At 41.2% G+C, this 19,527-nt stretch overlaps 1 protein-coding gene across 1 annotated transcript in view; it reads right to left on the bottom strand.

Annotated features, from left to right (window-relative positions):
* Positions 1-19,527, bottom strand: part of dab1a (DAB adaptor protein 1a) — a 69,071-nt gene that overhangs the window by 24,511 nt on the left and 25,033 nt on the right. Inside the window, 3 exon segments of the mRNA XM_054602382.1 lie at positions 4,223-4,354; positions 13,926-14,024; positions 16,439-16,578. Of these exon segments, the coding sequence (XP_054458357.1) occupies positions 4,223-4,354; positions 13,926-14,024; positions 16,439-16,578 (371 nt within the window).

Raw genomic sequence — 19,527 nt, 5'->3', positions numbered from 1 at the left:
GCGCAGCGTTTTAGTGTCTGGAAAAAGTCCTTCAATCTTCTTCAAACTATTACTCAAACTTGATCATATTTCATCTTCCCATCCGTGGCAACGAGCCCCAACAGAACAGCCCATTACCTTTTTCTCCTAATTCAGTGCTTCTTAAGGTCGGCTTGTGCAGGATGAGTCATAGATACCTGATTGGTTTGGCTGACAGACGGTTATGGATGAGTCCATTAGGCCACAAGCCGAAAAACAAAATGGCAGCAAACTGAATTGGACAATTTGCCACTTCTGCGATTAGTTTGTCTGAAACTCTTTCATTAAGGTAACGGTGTCTTTGGTGACTGATTGTTTCTTTTTTACCCCCGTGCACCGGTGATTAGTTAAACGCTGACAAATTCTTACAAGAACTGGAAGTGACTCGACTCAGAAGATTGAAGTTCCAGACTATGAATTTCTGAATCAATAGTGCTGCCTGTGATTTATTTATTTACATGTTTGAAAGAGACGGAGCACTCCTTCGTACCTGCAGCAGAGTTAACTAGAAGCTTATTCACATCTACATTAGATCATGAAAATATGTCTAATTGTGATTATTTCGACTGATTTTGCATTTGCGATACGATGAGCGACTTTTAGAGGGAATGATCATTTTTGTATCATTATATATTTTTCTTGAAAACATTTTTTTTGCAGGGATCTGTACCAAACAAAGATGTTTTCTTAAATTTGTAGGACATGATATATAGAATAAGCCCCGGGAATCTCTGCAACACGACAATATTGGATTTAAAAAGATATTTTGAACATATTTTGACTCCTGGTCAATAAAATATTGATAAATTATGCAAGCCTAATCTACATTTACCTTTATCTGTAGTCCTTGATCTGATCTGGGATCTGATCTAAGGCAACACTACATATTGTACTCCTTCTCTCGGCCTGGTTCTCACAGCGTTAAGAGCAGATACCGACTCTTACCTCGTACCACCTTTCTTGTCAGCGGAGCGAAACTACAGACGATAAACAAGTTAAATGACTCACAACTTAGAACTGCTGTCACGGCAAAGCGTCCTCCAGTGCGACGGTGGTTCAGACCTAATCAATTATTGACTGGGGCTACGAGGAGTCACCAGACTGACGGCTGTCTCGGATAAGATGGTTCTATTTTAGTGTTTTTCTTTCTGCAAGATGTTCTCAGTAAACGGTGGCTCCCGCTGAGCTGACGCTGAAACATATTGTCACTCTGTCACATTCAGATCCTCTTTGCATTTGACGACACATGCTCTGATCTCCATCTTTTCTCGCATGCCTTTTTTTTCTCCCCCTCCCCCCCTCCAGCTCGTTCGCTATCAAATCTTCCGGGTAAGAGAAGATTGAGACGAGCTGTGAATTTTGGGGGAAAATGCAAAAAAAAGCTTGGAGGTTGATCTAGGCGGAGCGTCCATAATGGACCGCGGAGATGAGATAACCTCAGTGCAGCACTGTTGAATCAGATGAGTGATTCATCGCCTGCGGCAACAGCGGTGAGTGATTCCAATCCAAAAAAAAAAAAAAAAAAAAAAAAAGTAGTGATGAAGACTTTTACTGCAGATACACGGTTCTATTAAAATTAGATCCCTCTGAATATCTGAATATTAATGCAACGGATTCACCATTTACCCAAATGAAATCCTGGTGTTTTTCATTTTTCCACCAAGAGTTTATTTCTTGGTATAACGAATTTCCCCTCCATCTGCCTCATATAAATCCAATTCAGTTAGTGATTTCCTACATTTCCTATAAAAAAAACAAAAACTACTAAGAACGTGCCTGAAAATACAGCTAGAGACAGTAAGTAATGATTAAATACTAAAAACAAGGGAAATGTTTAGACTGGATAACTAGAAGTATCTCTAACTGGTTAGACTTTTCTTTTCAACGCGACCTTTGTCATCCTATCAGCCAGACAGCCTTCTGAGGTGGCCTGGCTTATGAATAAAAACATCACGGTGGGTTTTTCTTTGTGAAGAATTTATAGGAACATGTGTTTATCACTGAAGTAGCTGAGCTTTGTTAAAGGCTATTCTTCAATAAATCAAGTCTAGTGACACTGCAGGGAGGAAGAGTATGCAGCAAAAATAACAAAGAACTTATGAAATTTATGAGTTTATCCAACGTTTACAGCCGCTCTTTGGACCATGAAACATATCTGATCAAGCACTTTGCATTGAAGGGTGGATACACATATGTGTGTGTGGTGCAAGTGTAACAACACATAAGATAGATGTATGGATTCAGAATAGTTGAACCCTAGTGCCAAACGGTAAATTTATACACAGGTTAAAGGTTGTTGTTTTTCACCATTAAAGGTTTTTTTGGAGTTTTTCCTCTTTCGGTCCTTTTCCAAGGACAGAGGAAGTTGGATGTTTGTTTACAGATTGTAAAGCCCTCTGAGGCATATTTGTGAAATTGGGCTATACAAATAAAACTGAAAAGCATTTTGCTTCACGACTCTGGACACCTCTGATTGACACTGCTGACATTTTGGATAGTTGAGAAAATGTAATGCCACTAGAGTAAGCTGGAAACATTGCACCAAAAACTGTACTGTGAGTAGGCAAAGAAAAAAAGACCAGAGATGCACTTTGCAAACTGGTTATTTTTCTCAAGTGTTAAAATGTATAAGGCTAAAACGCTAAATAAGTAGTGAAACATGAAACCTGATCGTCAACACTAAACATCATTGTTGGCTGAACACCTACATTATTTTTTCATTGTGGTTGTTGTTCTGATTTTCTCATTTGTAGTAAAGTGAAGTAAGTTTGTTTTATAACTTGAAATAAAATGGCCAATCAAAATGTCTGAACCAACACTAAGAAGCCTATAAACTTTCTTAAGCGCTCCTGCAAATTGGATAAAAGGATGATTTTGTAACAAATAGATCTATTCATTCTAAATATATCGATATTATATCCATATCGTGATGTGATTTTGGATATCATAGTATGGCATAAGTGTTGTTCTTTTTCTGGTTTTCAAGGCTGCATTACAGTAAAAGGAAGTCATTTTTTGAACACACCAGACCTACTTAATCTAACATTAATGATGGTTTTTATCAACATTTCATTGTGTAAACATTTTGTAAAAGCACAAATAATCAACCCTACGATATCGTAACAATATTGAAAATGAGCTCTCTGATCAAAAATATTGTAATATTAAATATTCTCCATATTGCCCAGCCCCAATTATTTTCTAAAAAAAGTTATAACAAAGACTGTGATGAGCTAAAAGAGTCTCCAAAAGCCTTTCTGACACAATTAACGTTCTTCCATCTCCACTAAAAATAAAACACGTCCTTCGCGCGCCCAGACTTTGAGTTGAGCGGTAAGCCAATTACTTTTGAATGCACTCCTAAATTGGCCTTTTTTCGAACCTTAAGTCCTCAGTCTTGGTGACGACAGAGACGCTTTGTTAATTCACATCAAAGCGGTTACTTTCCAAATTAAAGCCTCGGCCATAAGCTCCCCGCGCCTCCCCTCATTGTCTGCTCCATAAACCGGCAGTCTGAGTGCCGGTTTCAAATGCTGAAAATGTGAGTGAAATATAACGGTGACCTTTCCTCGGGCGCTCGTCGGGGTAAATGGCAGCTTGGGTGACTGATGAGAGCTCGTGCTACGCCGGGTAGCATTTGGTACGCAACTTTTTTTTTTTTTTGTCTGGTTGGTGTAAATGTTGAGTACAGCCTTGTGTGTGTGTGTGTGTGTGTGTGAGAGCCACGGTCCATGGCCCTGGGAGGATGGATATGCCATTAGAGCCGGTGACACACACTCAAACCCTCATCGACTCTCTATGGGAAATCAATACGGCTACAGAGCGAGCCAGCTGCATCCAGACGATACAAGCCAGGCACATAGACACGACAGCAGCAGCAACAATCATAACAAGTCCGGGAGAGGTATTCAATATCATAAAGAGGATGCTGCTGCAACACACAACCACACACACACACACACACACACACACACACGACCAAGGGCACTAGAATAAACAGTTTGATGATCGCCGCAGAGGGACATGAGCTGGTGTTCAAGGGTCCTCATCTAAATGTCAAGAGGTCCGTGCAATTGAGAGAAGACCCCGATGAATCAAACATTAACCTCCATTCAGCAGGGTGCGTTGGTAAAACATAACATGGACACACACATCCGTCTACACACACACACACACACACACACACACACACACACACACTGACCGACTGCGCCGTCTTGATTGCCACGAAGCGGTGGTTCCCTTCCTTCCCGCAGACGTAGCCGAAGGCCCGGTGGTCCGTGATGTCCTTGGCGATGTAGGAGATCTCGTGGACCGCATGCTGGTGTTGGAGGACCTGAAGGGAGGCAGGGAAATCAGGTTTAATTAAAAAAACCACAACTTGAAAGATCACAACTTTATTCTTGTGATTTTATTACTTTATTTGTCTAGAAATGATGATAATAACAACGTACGACTTTCTTCTCAATATGTTGATTTTATTCATGAAATGAAAGCCCAAATACTAGAATACTGGTATACAAATATAAATAGGGTTTTAAAAAAGGATTTTGCATATTTCTCAAGTCTGATGCTTCGGTACCAGGTAAAGTAGGTTCATGCTGATTACAGGGATAATCGATTTTCATACGCGGGTATCAAGGCAATTTTAACTGACTTACTATCAGAACCCAAAATAATGAAAAATTATGCCTAGAAACTGCATCCGGCTGTGCATTTAGAGATGTTTCTGGTGGAGCTGCTTGTCAACACGCTGAGCCCTGTGAATCAGCACGAGTGAGGGAAATTGAAATATCTAATTACAAAACTTTTGCATGGATCACCCCACATCTTCGTTCTTCACATGTCTGCAAAGCAAAACTTTGCAATCGTCCATATAGTAGTTACAAATATGGATAGGGCTGTATTGAATGTCATTTTTTTTCATTTTAAGCTTCTTTCATAACATCAATAGAAGCTTCTGTCATATTTTATGAGGAAAATAAGTCTTATTGCGGTTGTATAATTGTATTTTATGGTGCTGTTAGATTGCTGCAATGTCTCCTTAATACAGAAGCAGGAGAGGAAACTGTTTTTGACTGCAGCTAAAATGCTGTTTTTGAAAGGCTAAACGCCAAAAAGTATTGAGTGAAGCTGAATATTTTGTTAGATAAAAACTTGTGAATTTTAGAAATGATTACATCGACTATTTTTTAAATACATTTTTGGACTTTTGGACTAAGGAGTGAAATAATAAGAGTCGAGCAGAGTCGCTCACTTAACGGATGTGATTTGGATTGCAATATATATAAGATAAGACAAAAATGTAAACACAAGATTATGCTGTGATTCTGTCACAACAAGCACAGACCCAATGACTTTTAAAAGTAATGTTTAAATATTCTATATAAAATGTTCACACTTAAAAAAATGCAGAATGCTAAATACAAAGTTCTATCATTTCAAAGCACCGTCAGAGCGATGACGCGATCAGATCTTGAGTAAACCACGAACAATCGTCCAACCCTAATTTAAAGCCCTTTATGAAAATGACGTTTTGCAAATAGCATTTCAGTAAAGAAACGAAGAAATGAACATGATTGAATTTAGTTCCAGGTGTATCAAAAAGGTTGGGACATGAACTCACTCATCCACAGACAACAATACAAAACGCAACAGAAGAATTCACCTCTACACTTCTTTTCCAGAAAAAGAAGCAACATTCAAACCTCCCCGAGCGTTCCCACAGACACAGACTCTCACACGGAGACCTTGTGTCCGACATTAAACTGTTCCTAGCCCCCCTGCCCTCTCTAGTTTAGCCTGGGTGGGGAGAGCGCCAAGCTGGCATTGCCCGTGGCAGATGGCACTGTTTTTCCTGAGGACAGAGGGGGGGGATCAGTGACAATCACAGCTCGGCAAGCTGTCGACTTGATCACTTCATCTGTGGCCCTCGCTCGACATCGACACACGCAACACACGACTCTCATAATGTGCAATGGCCCTCTCTGTAAAGTCACACTAAATGTCTGCTTTGTTGTTATTGTCAGAGCCAGCTGCATGCTGGGAAACGGCGACACACACACACACACAGTCAACATAATGACCCGGTAGCCCTTGAGTGCATGCTAGGGGTTGCAGCTCTATACACCAGAGGCTAAACACACACATCTGCTCGCTTTGAAGCTATTCCAGGGCGAAGACACGGCAGAATGGAGTGACATCAATTTAACATGGGGGCATTGGCACTCACACACACACACACACACACACACACACACACACACACAGAACACACACACACACACACACACACACAGAAACACACAATTGCACAGGGAGTCCCAGTAGAAATAGATAATCATTGTACGAGTCATGTCTTATAAATGTAATAATTAGATAATGATTATTATTATCACCTCTGATTGACCTGAAAATGACAGCGAGGGCAGTGCATGTGCACGCACAAACACAAACACACACACACACACACACACACACACACACACACACACACACACACACACACACACACACACACACACACACACAGAGCTCATTTGCAGAGGTTATTGAATTATCTCTGGGTGGGTGGCGAGGTGACAAAGAGGGACTCTGATTCAAAGAGAGCAGAGAATGAGACGGCGGCATAAATTCAATCGCTGCGCTCCGTCTTGGTGGCAAGTCCATCTCAGAGAGTAGAAAACAATTTACATACACTTACAGACGGTACACAGTTTTACAAAACGGCCCACGGTAGACCTGAGAATGCTCCACATGGATCTATGTGGGGATCTGTGGTACCGGTAGCTCTCACTGACCTCTGCTTGACTGCTTTAAAAAACAAATTACTATATTTTTATGATTGAAAAAGCATCATTATGGACAATATTTCTCTGAAAATAATTTTCCAGTGTACTCTAAATGATTGACAATAAAGATAAAACTGAATGTGAAGTAGACTTTGCACTTTCATTTCCTTCTGGCAACCAATGTACTACCTAATAAGTATTAATAATATGACAAACTGGGCTGATGCCTTTGTTATTTTTCCTCATTGAACTTAACTTTTTTGACATGTGATGTGCACAGTCACGTAGCTGCATGCAATCAGAAGGCGTCCATTTTTTTGCGCAATCATGCTTTGAAAAACGCGCAAAGAAGCTGTGTAAATGATCAGACTAGGACCAATAGACTTAAAATAATTATTTACGCTACCTGATAGATCAGATCTTTTTTGAGTGGCAGGGCATTTTGAATCTCCTCTTACACTGGCTGTACAGTCGGTGTTTCGCTTTAACAAGTGATCGTGTTAATTGGTGATTCTCAGACGAATGCGTCACGTTTGAAACTGTTGAAAACACGAACCAGAAATCTTGATTTTTTCTTTTATCAACTTTAAATAATTACTTTTCTAACTTTATTATCTAATGCCAACAATTTACATACGTTACTACGAACACACAGATGCATTCAGTCACCGGAAAACACTGCCAGTTGTAGTAGAGTACTATCTGCTGGTTGCTTTTGAAAGTAAAAAAGAATGGCAAAACAAAGCAGTATGCTTGAGTTTAAATAGATTTTAGCTCAAGTTAACCCTGCCAAAAAACAAGCTGGACTGTTTAAAGACTATATTAAACTGTCAGTCGGATAAAAACTGGCATCAGGACATCAAACAAAAAAGAAAGAGACTAAAATGAAATCATGTCAGAGTTGAACACTAAACCCAGTCGTCTCCTCATGAAATCATCTAAAGTAAGTAAGTTACTTTAAAACGTTAGTTTTTATTGGGTGTCGGCTAGAAATGGACTTTATGCTGATGTTGTTGCATCTGCCATCTGTATGTGTGTGTGTGTGTATGTGTGTGTGTGGTTTATGTGGCCGCGGTGCCAGTCTGTATTAAAGTGTCATTTTAAACGTTACTGGACATGTTGGTGTGGCTCCGTCCAGACTCTTGATTAATGATGCTAAGAGTCTGTCAGCTGTGTGTGTGGCCATGACATGCTGCTAGTGTTCGTCTTCATCTCTGATGATGAAGAATAAGGTTTGTATGATTAAACAGTAGTGCACTCAGGCAAGTTAAGTTACCAAAATAGGCCATTTCGGTCAACATATGCATTTTCAGAACCAATTAAGTAGCCTATGTTTGGTCTTTGACGTGATATATTATACTATGACTTTTTTCATTTTCTTCGACATAATATACAATAACATTTTTCATTTTTTCCGACATATTATACTTTGACTTTTTTTCGAACTAATATATAATGACTTTTTTCATTTTTTTCGACATATTATATATTTTTTCATTTTTCCGACATAATATACAATTAGTTTTTTCAACATATTCTATTATGACTTTTTTCGACACATTATACTATGACTTTTTTTCATTTTTCCGACATAATGTACAATGACTTTTTTCGACATAATATACATTGACTTTTTTCATTTTTTCCGACATAATATAAAATTACTTTTTCATTTTCTCGACATATTCTATTATGACTTTTTTAAATATTTCTGACATATTATATTATGACTTTTTTTTTTTTTTGGACATATTATACTATGAATTGTTTATTATTTTTTCCGACACATTATACTATGACTTTTTTTAGATTTTTTTCGATATACAATACTATGACTTTTTGTCAATGTTTTCGACATACGATTTCTGCCTATGCCACTGATGCACACATAACAAAAATAACATTTTAATTACATTTAAATAAAAATTGGGAATCTTGGACATCCATCACTCAAGAGACAAATAACTTGTTCTTCTAAATAAACTAAACTCAAACTTTTGCCTCCACTTCATACTGTAAACACCCGCCGTGCCGAGTCGTTATTGGCACAACAAACGTCATTATTCTTCTCCGTTCTCCTTTGAGACACATTGAGACTCCAACAAGACTGCGACTTACTGCTGTTTTTGTTGCTAAAACATCTCTTATTGTTTCTGTATGAGGTATAGTTTGGACAGAACAGAGAGATTAAATCCCAGGAGGCCGGCCGTTTGCTGGAGCCCACACGTCTGGAGGCATCGACGATCAGATGCCTCTCAGAGCTGCTTAAACAGATGCATTCTCTCTGGGGAAGAGGATTGTTTGCAAAAACAGGTGGGTGTATCATAAAACGCCGATACTGACTATGTACTCTCTCTCTTCTGTTCTCTCCAGCGATGTTGATAAGCATAAGTCTCTCTCTCTCTCTCTCTCAGTGTCAGTGTCTCTGAGGGGCTTCGGGCAGCGTGCCCTTCAGCAGTAGTTGTCCACTGAACCAAGATATTCCCTTTTACACTGGGAGTGAGAGGGAGGAGGAGAGGCAGCAGGGTGCCGTCTCTCTCTCTCTCTCTCTCTCTCTCTGTCCTCCCTGCTCTTCACACCTCCATCGGCACACCGACCATCATGAGAGGGCCTGCAGAGGTTGTCCATTCTCCAGACAGGACAGCACTGGGATTAGCAGTTAGCATTGAGGTTTTAGCTCTTCTTTGCAGCTGTCAGTCACTGAAACAAATACACATAAACTGCACTGTACCTTTAAATTACATTGAATTGGCTGGGAAAGTGACTAAAAGAGGGACATACACTGTACAAAAATTGACACCTTATTCTGCTTCCTCGTCTTTGCTCTGCTTCTCGCTCTCACCTCAAGGCTATTAAATGAAGGTTGGGACGCGGTCCTGGGCTTTGCGGTAGTACCCGTGTGCAGTGCAACTGGAGCTAAGATGTCGGCGCTAGAAATCAAAGGAAGGTGTCTGCACAGGTGCTCTTTGGGTGAGCTTGGCTTGATAGAACTTTTTCGGTGCGCTTGAATGAATTCCGGGCGATAATAGGGCCGTCCTCAACCAAAGAAAATTCTTAATTGACGAACCCTCATACGACTAATCGATTAGTTGATTTAATCGACAGATCTGTAAAACTGAGTTGCTCCACAAAGAAACAAACAAGAAATGTGTTCATAAATTTACAGGAAGTCATTCAGCATGAAAAAAAAACATTAAAAAAACGACTTATTGCTTAAGGAATATCATTTGACTAAGACAAAAACGACAGATTAGCGAAGAAATCTACTAAAAGGGGGCACCTCAGTGGATTACTGTTCAGAAAGGAAGCATTTGTTTATGATCTTTTAAAAAAAATACTTTTTCATTAATTGCACAACTAAAGTAGACGGCTACTGACACCTCAGTGAAACAATAGAATCATCCTTTGTTTCTATGACAGCTAGTGAGTCTTTTGAGACCAGTCCAATCCTGACGATACCCACCCCTACCCTCCATGCTCACACACAAACAGAGTGGAAGTAGACATGGAGAGGGTCTCACCACCTGGTTTCCCCGCCATGATGCCTCCCAGTCTACACCCATTTATTCCCATTCAAGCCAGAGTTCTTCCCCTGAAGCTTGACCCTACGACCTCAAAACCTCCTTTACCTCCTTTACCTCCTCTGTCCACTCCTTCATATCAACACTGTTAGTGTAAGTTTGTTAGTCAACATAAAGCGATAATATATCTGACTGTCTTGCTGCATCTCTGTTTAGCCTCCGTATGAATACTTTGCTCCAGGTTTTTTTCTCTACATGTGTACTTCTTCTCGTAGTCCTCTCTGCAGGCCGAACGGGACTAATTTATGATTTCATTCTCTGAGAGAGCAGCCGGCCGGCTCAACCTCTCGTGAGTTCTTGACCTGACGTGGTGCAGCGACCCTGACGAGACTGTAAAAACGGGTTGAAGAGGGTGGTGTTCTATGAGAGAGAGAGAGAGGGAGAGAGAGAGACATGCCGCTCTGCCCTCTGCTGCTAGATTAATGTCTCCCCTCTTCTTCTCCTCCATCTCAAGCACCATCTCCCTCCATCCTGCACGACCTTCCCTCCCATCCATCCATCCGAACATCCATCCGCCCATCCGGCTGACGGATGCTCAGGAGGGGAACGAGACTGTCAAGATCCCTGAACCTCAGCAGAGTCCTTCCCTCTCTCCCCCCTTCCCTTGCCATTAGAAGTGGTTGGAGGGCTGGTTGTATCTGTGTGGTTAATATTAATGGACGGAGACAGAGGACACCGTCTCCCCCGTGGAGATCTTTACTTTGACATATGCTCCGTCCTCCCGACTATCCGTCTCCTTCACGTCCTCGTTTCTTTCTCTTTCTCTTGTTTCTTCTCTTCCTCTCTATCTATCCTTGGGTCTCAATCTTTCAGTGCAGAGGGGGGGTTTGGGAGCATCAGGAAGGGGAATGAGACGGAGAGAGATGAGGGCTATAAAGAAGAGGGATGACTGAGGGATCATGCAATATGGCTGCCATGTGGGAGGCCACCGGCTACTGTCTCCTATCTGTCTAATACCCTGCACTTTTTGAATTACTGCTGGGCACACACACACACACACACACACACACACACACACACACACACACACACACACACACACACACACACACACACACACACACACACACACACACACACACACACACACACACACACACACACCCAGCTCCCGTCGAGGTGTAAATCTCAGATAATAAAGTCAGGTGTGGCTCAGAAAGCATCAAATTGTGTCTAAAACCAGACTGCATTCACAACCAGATCTACTGACGGAGAGAAAGAGACGTCTCACAATGCGTATTTACAAAACGAACACCAGATCAGACGTTAATGCTGTCTAACGTTTTTGATTAAGTTGTTTTTATTTTTATTTCATCATTACGTTCGAATTTAAATTCTCAGACATAACAGAAAATTCTTAAATAATACATTTTATAAAGATAAATATATGGTCCAATGCTAAAAATAACCCTGCATAGCTAGGGCCTAAAACTAAAATCCAGGAGCTCTTTGACATCACATCTGAGTTACTTCTTAAAAACAAACCAGGCCGACAAAAGACAAAGGAATCAGTGTGGGAAGTACTTGAGACCTCCTGAAAACCAAGATAGCAAAATAAAATCATAAAACAATTATTTGTCACTTGCAATAGTCACTAAAATGTCTTTTTAAAGCGTACTAATGCACAGCAGTTTTCATTATTCAAACGCTGGGGAGAAGGGACCCCCCGCAATGAAAGGAATTATAAACTTTCAACAAACTTCAGTCATGAAAAATATGTATCACATCTCTGAAGAAACAACATTTTTGTAAACAAGATTACGCATATGTTATTAGTGGTCTGGCGCTTTGGCATGTCAAACTTGATTTACGCTTGGTGCATCCACGAGGGTTGCGAGACATGCCTCTCGACGGGGGGGTCCATGCGGAAGGCTTATGCCTGTCCATGGACATCCAACAATTACTAACTACGCCGACGCAGAGGGGAGCAGAACATGTAGAACATCAAGGAGCTTTAAAAGACGATTCCACGTCAGTTCATGTCTGTTCTTCCGTCCTTGTAGAAAGTACAACCGAGGCTTAACAAAGTCACATTGTCAAGGTTACTGAGGAGACGTTGCAATGTTTCTTTGGACAAACTCTTCACTTTTGTTTGCGCATGCTGCCGTGTTGATTTTTCACCTGTGTCTGAAGAGAACTTGAACATTCACCATTTCCCAGACGAGCTCAGGGAAGCGGTGGCAAATCAGTACTGTAAATACCCAAGTTAAAAAGGGAAAATCAATTTACATTAAAAACATCATCCGAAAGAATGAATTTGAATTAACTGATAAAAATCTATTTATCGTTCAGCTCTACACCTTTTGGCTTAATCCCCAAAACAAGCCTCTGTATCTCTTCACCTTCCACCCAAACCCCACCACCACATCCTCCACCCTCATGCTGCATCATGTTTTTCCATTATTCTCAAAAATAGAATAATGAAATGGTCCCTAGATTGAGGCTGTCCTCCAACCACAGCCCTGAGTATTCTGGGGAATGTAGGCGTTCTATTTGTTTGCCAGTTGGGGAATTGAACCTGGACAATTTATGTCAGAGGATCCTTGAGAAAGAAATGGCTTTACGCTCTAATGCTCACTTTCCCTTGAGCTGCATGCAAACTTGCTCTGCAACAGTCTTCAGTCTCTGAGTTGTCAATATGTCTCTACATCAGTGACAGCAAGACAAAGTCTGCTGCTCATTTAGAGGTATGTAGGGTCAGTGTTACCTGACGCCATCTTGGCTTTTTTGCAACCAGTGAACAGAAGTTACCATATTTGAAATGCGTAGGAGTGACGTAGAGACTCCGTATACGTCTCTGGTATCGACCTGTCAATCACTGTGAAGCCCCGCCCTAAAGCATCCCCTGCTTTATGGTCTGTTTGACTCTAAATGGAGCATCATTTACTAAATGAACATCATGCTGTATTGAAGAAGACTTGAAACTAGAGATTGAGACCATAAACTCATGTTTACAATGTTTACTGAGGGAATAAATCAAGAGAGAAGTAGAGTCATTTTCTCATAGACTTCTATACAACCAGAGGAGTCGCCCCCTGATGGACAGGAGAGAGAATGCAGCTTTAAGACACTTCAGCATTGGCTTCACTCTACAGAACCGGAGGTTGACAGAAAACGTGACATGTTAACAGCCCCTCAGGTGATTCTATGTTTCAACAGACAGTAAGAAAAGCCTTCGGATAGCAAAGCCTGAATAGATCCAGTGGGTCAACCATGAAAGCAGCCATGTAAGATGGAGAACGTTTAATCCTGGAGCGTAATCTAGAACCCGTGTTGTCGCTGTTTTCAGAGAGGCAGACAATGGGATGGCCACGTTCTCTCATCTACGGAGGCCTTGTTCTCAGGGTTTCAATTAGGGCCTCCTGATTTCCCCAGGGCCCCCCACCCGATCCCCCCACCCCCTCATGGACATGTCTCATTAACAGAAGAAAACACACAGAAATGCTGCATGCAGGCACACACACACACACACACACACACACACACACACACACACACACACACACACACACACACACACACACACACAGCTTACCCCTGACTTCTCATCAAAGATCTTGATGCCTCCAAAGGAAACGGTCAGAAACACCTTCTGCTTGTGATCTCCTTTAGACCGCGCTGCTGCAGCGAAACCCTGAGAACAGAGAGACACACATGAAACAATGAAGCACGTTAGAAGCAGAACACAAACACGTGAGACGGTAGTCATGGGTATATAAGTCTCTTTGGGCCTCTTCTCTATCATAAAGTCTCTTTTATGTTTTAGTTCATGGTCACGGAGAAGAAATTCATCACACGGGAGCTGAGATTGTTTTTCTTATTATTGTTATTGACGTTTATAGCGTAGGTAACACATGTACATGTTTTTTTGTCTTTATTACCTGAGCACTTATGGCATATGACTCATTAACATGGGAGAATGGAGCGTGGAGATCTGACTCCGTTTACATCAATGATGCTCGGCGCTCAAACAGTCAAAGTTGTTGACTGTAAATGTTAACGTGATGTTGAATTTTCCATGTTTAGATGTCGGCCATATTGCCCAGAGAATTGTTTTGTTGCTGCTGTTTGCGTCCCTCCTGATCCAAGCTAAAGCAAATGCACCACAGGAACGCACTGCAGTTCCTGTTTTGTTTCTTTTTCATGTGTATTAAATGGGCTTCAACAACAATTTGTCGTTTTGCAACCCTGTGGTGCATTGTGACAATAAATTGTCCTTGAATCCACTGTAGCCTCATTAGTGCATATAAATCATTTAAGGCATGCTTGTGATTCATATAATATTAAAAGCTGTTTAAAAGGGATAGTCCAGATATATAGAGTGTGTTTGTATGAAGTAATTCTACATAGTCAGTGTTTTACTACAGTAGATGGAGTTCAGAGAAACAGACAGGAGAACCAGCACGGGAGAAAAGTAATGTACAGCTGTGGACGTATTTTAGACAGCTTAAAGAATCAATATCAGTTTAAATATACACTAAATGTAGAATATTTCCACCCCTTTATTGCGCTGAGATTAAGATTTGGGAACTGAAGCCGTTATCTATGCTCTCTTCTAAGCCACAGAGAGCATAGATAACTGCTTCAGGTTCCCAGTGCTCCCAGTTCTCCTGTCTGTTTCTGAAAAACATCTACTGTGGTAATACACTGACTATGGAGAAGTACACCCCAAATAAAAAAAACACCAAATATGGCATATCCAGTATCGAGCTTCGTTTGCTCTGTGCAGCCGAATGCAAATCCCTAATGTCATATCTTAGGCTGTCGAGAGGCATTGTGGGAAACGTAGGAAATCAAAAAATAACTGGAAAAGCAGACAAGGCAGGTACAGCAAGAACTTAAGCTGCAACAATTCACAACAACATAACCTGATTTATAACTCTATAAGTGTATCTAAGGGAGGAGCTGCCCTCTACCTCCTCTATTTGCAAAGGTGAGTGACAAAAGGAGAAGGAAAGAGTTGGGCGAGGCGAGGGCGGAGCAGTAGGAAGGAAAGAGGTGGGGAGATCAGAGAAAAGGAGTTGATGGATTTCCTGTCTGAATAAATGAGGAGGAGGGAAGCTGTTTGATCAATGAGCTGTCTCTCTCCTCTCCTCACCCTCTCTCCTCACCCGGCTGGATAAAGTTTTCACCGGGCATAAACAAAAAACATAAATGTAATTTCCTCAATTCAAAATATCTCCTGCAGTTTGTGGATCTGGATTGTGTTAAAAGACAATTAATAATGAATAAGCCACTCTACACACACACACACACACACACACACACACACACACACACACACACACACACACACACACACACACACACACACACACACACACACAAAGTCTTCTTTCTGCAGACATTTGTGGAAAAAATTATCAAAATCTTGCACAAAGTTTTCTGGAAATTTGTAGCGAAACAGAAGAAATGTACAATATATATATATATATATGTGTATAATATTTCTCTGAATCAGTTCGTTTAGTTATTTACAAAAAATAAATGGCTTGTTTCTCCTCATCTTCATCCAAATGAATCCACTACTTTTTGACTTCTCTCCTCTGCTAACTGTCCCATCTGTCCACCTCTCCCTCTAATTGTTCATGTCCTCACTAATGAGACATTCTCATCCATATGGCCTCCATATAACCTCCTAAACCTCCTCCTGCACTGATCATCACCATGTAGATTTGTTGCCAGAGGGTAAAGGTAAAATAAAATGAGGATGCTATAATGTACAGGCACATACATTATAACTTTTACCTTTACCCTCTGGCAACTCGCATAACAAACCTACATGCATGCACGTACAAAACGTTATGCAGATCTGTGCAAAAACATGCAGATTTAAAAAGTTAAACTTTTGAATACGCGTGTGTGGAATAACTATTTATGGTACGTTTTTGGGGCTTTAATGCGTCTGTAGGCAGTCGAGTCATGTCGTTTTATAAGATGCATGTTAGCTGCAAGCTGTAAGCAAGTGAATTAAAAAAAAGATTTAAGACGCCATCAACAGAGAGAAAGTAGGAGAAGAAGAAGAAGAAGAAGAGAGACGCTCCTCACCTTGAGCTTCATCATCGAGTCCTGGCAGAGTTTGTCTCCCCGGGCGGCGGTGACCTCGTCCAGGCCGATGAGCTTGGCCTTGTAGCGGACGCCATCGCCTTTAAAACGCCTGATGAGAGTCGCCTCGCTGCGATCCTGCCCTGCAGACACACACAAACACACAAACACGCACACACTCATCAGTCCGCGGTACATCTTCCAGTCAAGGACCTCCGTCTACCTCAGACCAGAGCTATTACCTCGGGATCATCAATCACACAGACCACAAGAGACTTCAGCAGTAATCTCACACAAAAAAACAACAACAACAGCCACGGTGCGGGTCAAAGCTACGGATGATGGCAACGTCTTATGTTAGTGGGTGAATGGCACCGGTCAATACACAAAGACGCGTGAATCAATGGAAAATTCAGCGGGATTAGAGTCTAAACTCCTCTCTGGCTATTCCTCCTGCAGAATAATGGTGTGACATTTTTGCTCTTATCTCCTCCCTCCCTTCCTCCCTCCCTCCCTCCTCGCCCTCTATTGTGTCCGGGATTGTCGACATTGTGCGCATGCATTCGTGTCGCCGCGGCGTGCGTGTGTTGACCTTGCTCTTGTCCGGGGAAAAGTCTGAACGTTATCTCCTGAAGTGACGACGGTGCTGCTCCTCTTCACACACAATGCAGAGCAGAGCAGAGCGGGAGAGAAAGGATTTCTACTTTCTCCCATTTCCGTTTTCTCTATCTCTGACCTGCAGTGCGCAAATATTTCATCATCGAGTATAGTATAGGGGGAAAACACTCCTGCATCTGTGTGTGTGTGTGTGTGTGTGTGTGTGTGTGTGTGTCTCTGCTTTGTGTACGAGGTGAGTAAAAGACTGCAAGAGCGATAGTGAGAGGGAGAGGCGTAATGATAATGCAGCATATTCAGATAATATATTGAGGCATTAGTTCTGTACTCTATAACAGCGTGACTCTTGGAAGGTCATCGTCGGAGTGATGGAGAGGTCCTGCTCCTCCTCTTTTCCTTCATTCACACAGAGTTCCCACAGCATTGCAGTGTCGTAGAAATGAGTCCTTTAACCACAGTATACTATTATACTATTATACTATTTACAAACGCACCCTTGTAAAACGAACTCAGTGGGCTTAGATTAAATGCACCAGACTAAAAAACATAATGACTGTCGGGCTCGGTTACTTTGATCAAACATAAGGTTTAGCACTACACGCTACCAATAGCAGCTGTGGAGACGTTGGTACAGCTGTATCTTTGTAAGGCTTTGTTTGGTTTATGTACCTTCTTATCGTGCTTTTTTTAATGTGATTTATTCTATGTAATGTGCTGTCTTATCTGGACAGGACTACAAAGAGACACAAAACAAATACACAGATCAACAAAACAACTACAAAGAGACACAAAATGACCTCAAAGAGACACAAAACAATGACAAAAGTGGCCGCAATGAGACTCACAAACTACTATAAAAAAGGAGCAAAACAACCACAAAGTGATGCTAAATTGCTGCAAAGAGACACAAAATACCAAACAGACACGAAACAACTACAAAGAGATTCAAATGACCTCAAAGGAAACAAAACAATGACAAAGGAGGCCGCAATGAGACTCACAAATAAAATATATGAAAAGGGGCAAAACAACCACAAAGTGCGAGAAAATGGCTACAAAGAGAATAAAAATGACCAAAGAGACACAAGACAACGGCAAAGAGACCCAAAATGATCGCAAACAACTATATAAAGGAGAACAACCACAAAGTGACGCTAAATTGCTGCAAAGAGACACAAAATGACCAAACAGACAAACAAGGACTACAAAGAGACGCATAACAACTGCAAAGAGACTCAAAGGACCTCAAAGAGACACAAAACAATGACAAGAGAGGACGCAATGCTAAATTGCTGCAAAGAGACACAAATAACTACAAAGAGACTCAAAATGACCAAACAGACACAAAACAATGACAAAGGAGGCTGCAACGAGAGTCACAAACTACTATGAAAAGAGGCAAAACAACCACAAAATGACACAAAACTGCAAAACTACAAAAAGACTAAAAATAACCGATAAAACACTAAACAACTACAAAGAGAGTGAAAATGACTTAACAGACTCAAAAGGACTACAAAGAGACACAAAACAAAGACAAGAGAGACCGCAAAGAGACACACACACTACGACAAAAAGGGGCAAAACAACCACAGAGAACAACGAGTACAACGAGACACAAAACCACAGAGAGATTCACAACACAACAACGAGACAAATGACCACATCAAACACGGGACAACTATAACGTCTGTGTGTCTTGCTCCTCTGTAGAAGAGGCTGTGGGGCCTTTTTGCGTTTCTGTACCCAGGGGCCCCGTTGTCTCATAATCGGCCCGTGATCTCCCACCTCTCTCTGTTTTGTCTGCCGACCCACACACACACACACACACACACACACACACACACACAAACACACACAAACATGCTCTTTTTTAAAATGCTTCATTAACATCCTCTGAATTAAATCATATTAACGTGGGGTTCTAGAGGTTGGGGAAGCTTTTAAGGACGTTTATAAAAGGGTCTCATTATCAGAGGAATAACAGGATTATTATTATTATTATTATTATTATTATTATTATGGGATGGCCCTTGAGTAAATGGCCATGTGCACTGTGAGACCCTGGAATTGCAGGTTTTTAAAGTCCAAGGCTGTTTGGAGATTATGTTTGTGAAAATTCATTTGTCTGAAGATCCTTGTCCCATGTGAAGGGAAACCAGGAACACTGGAGGAAAAAAACACTTCACTTAGTTCCCCATTGATTTAAAAAAGCAGCACCTACACACACACACACACACACACACACACACACACACACACACACACACACACACACACACACACACACACACACACACACACCGACATAAATGTGGTGTGGATGAGCTCATTCCTCTGAATCATTGAGCAGACACACACTCAGTCCTACTTAGAGTAAATCATGACTGTCTGCCTCAAAAGTCTTCAGAGACAAAGGAGCTGTAGAACATCTGTCCTTATTTCGCAGAGAGTAAGAAGAAGAAGAAGAAGAACAG

This window comes from Anoplopoma fimbria, chromosome 8, assembly GCF_027596085.1.
Source record: "Anoplopoma fimbria isolate UVic2021 breed Golden Eagle Sablefish chromosome 8, Afim_UVic_2022, whole genome shotgun sequence".
Lineage (NCBI taxonomy): Eukaryota > Metazoa > Chordata > Actinopteri > Perciformes > Anoplopomatidae > Anoplopoma > Anoplopoma fimbria.
The sequence above is the reverse complement of the archived record's forward strand: the minus strand, read 5'-3'. Positions and strand labels throughout refer to the sequence as shown.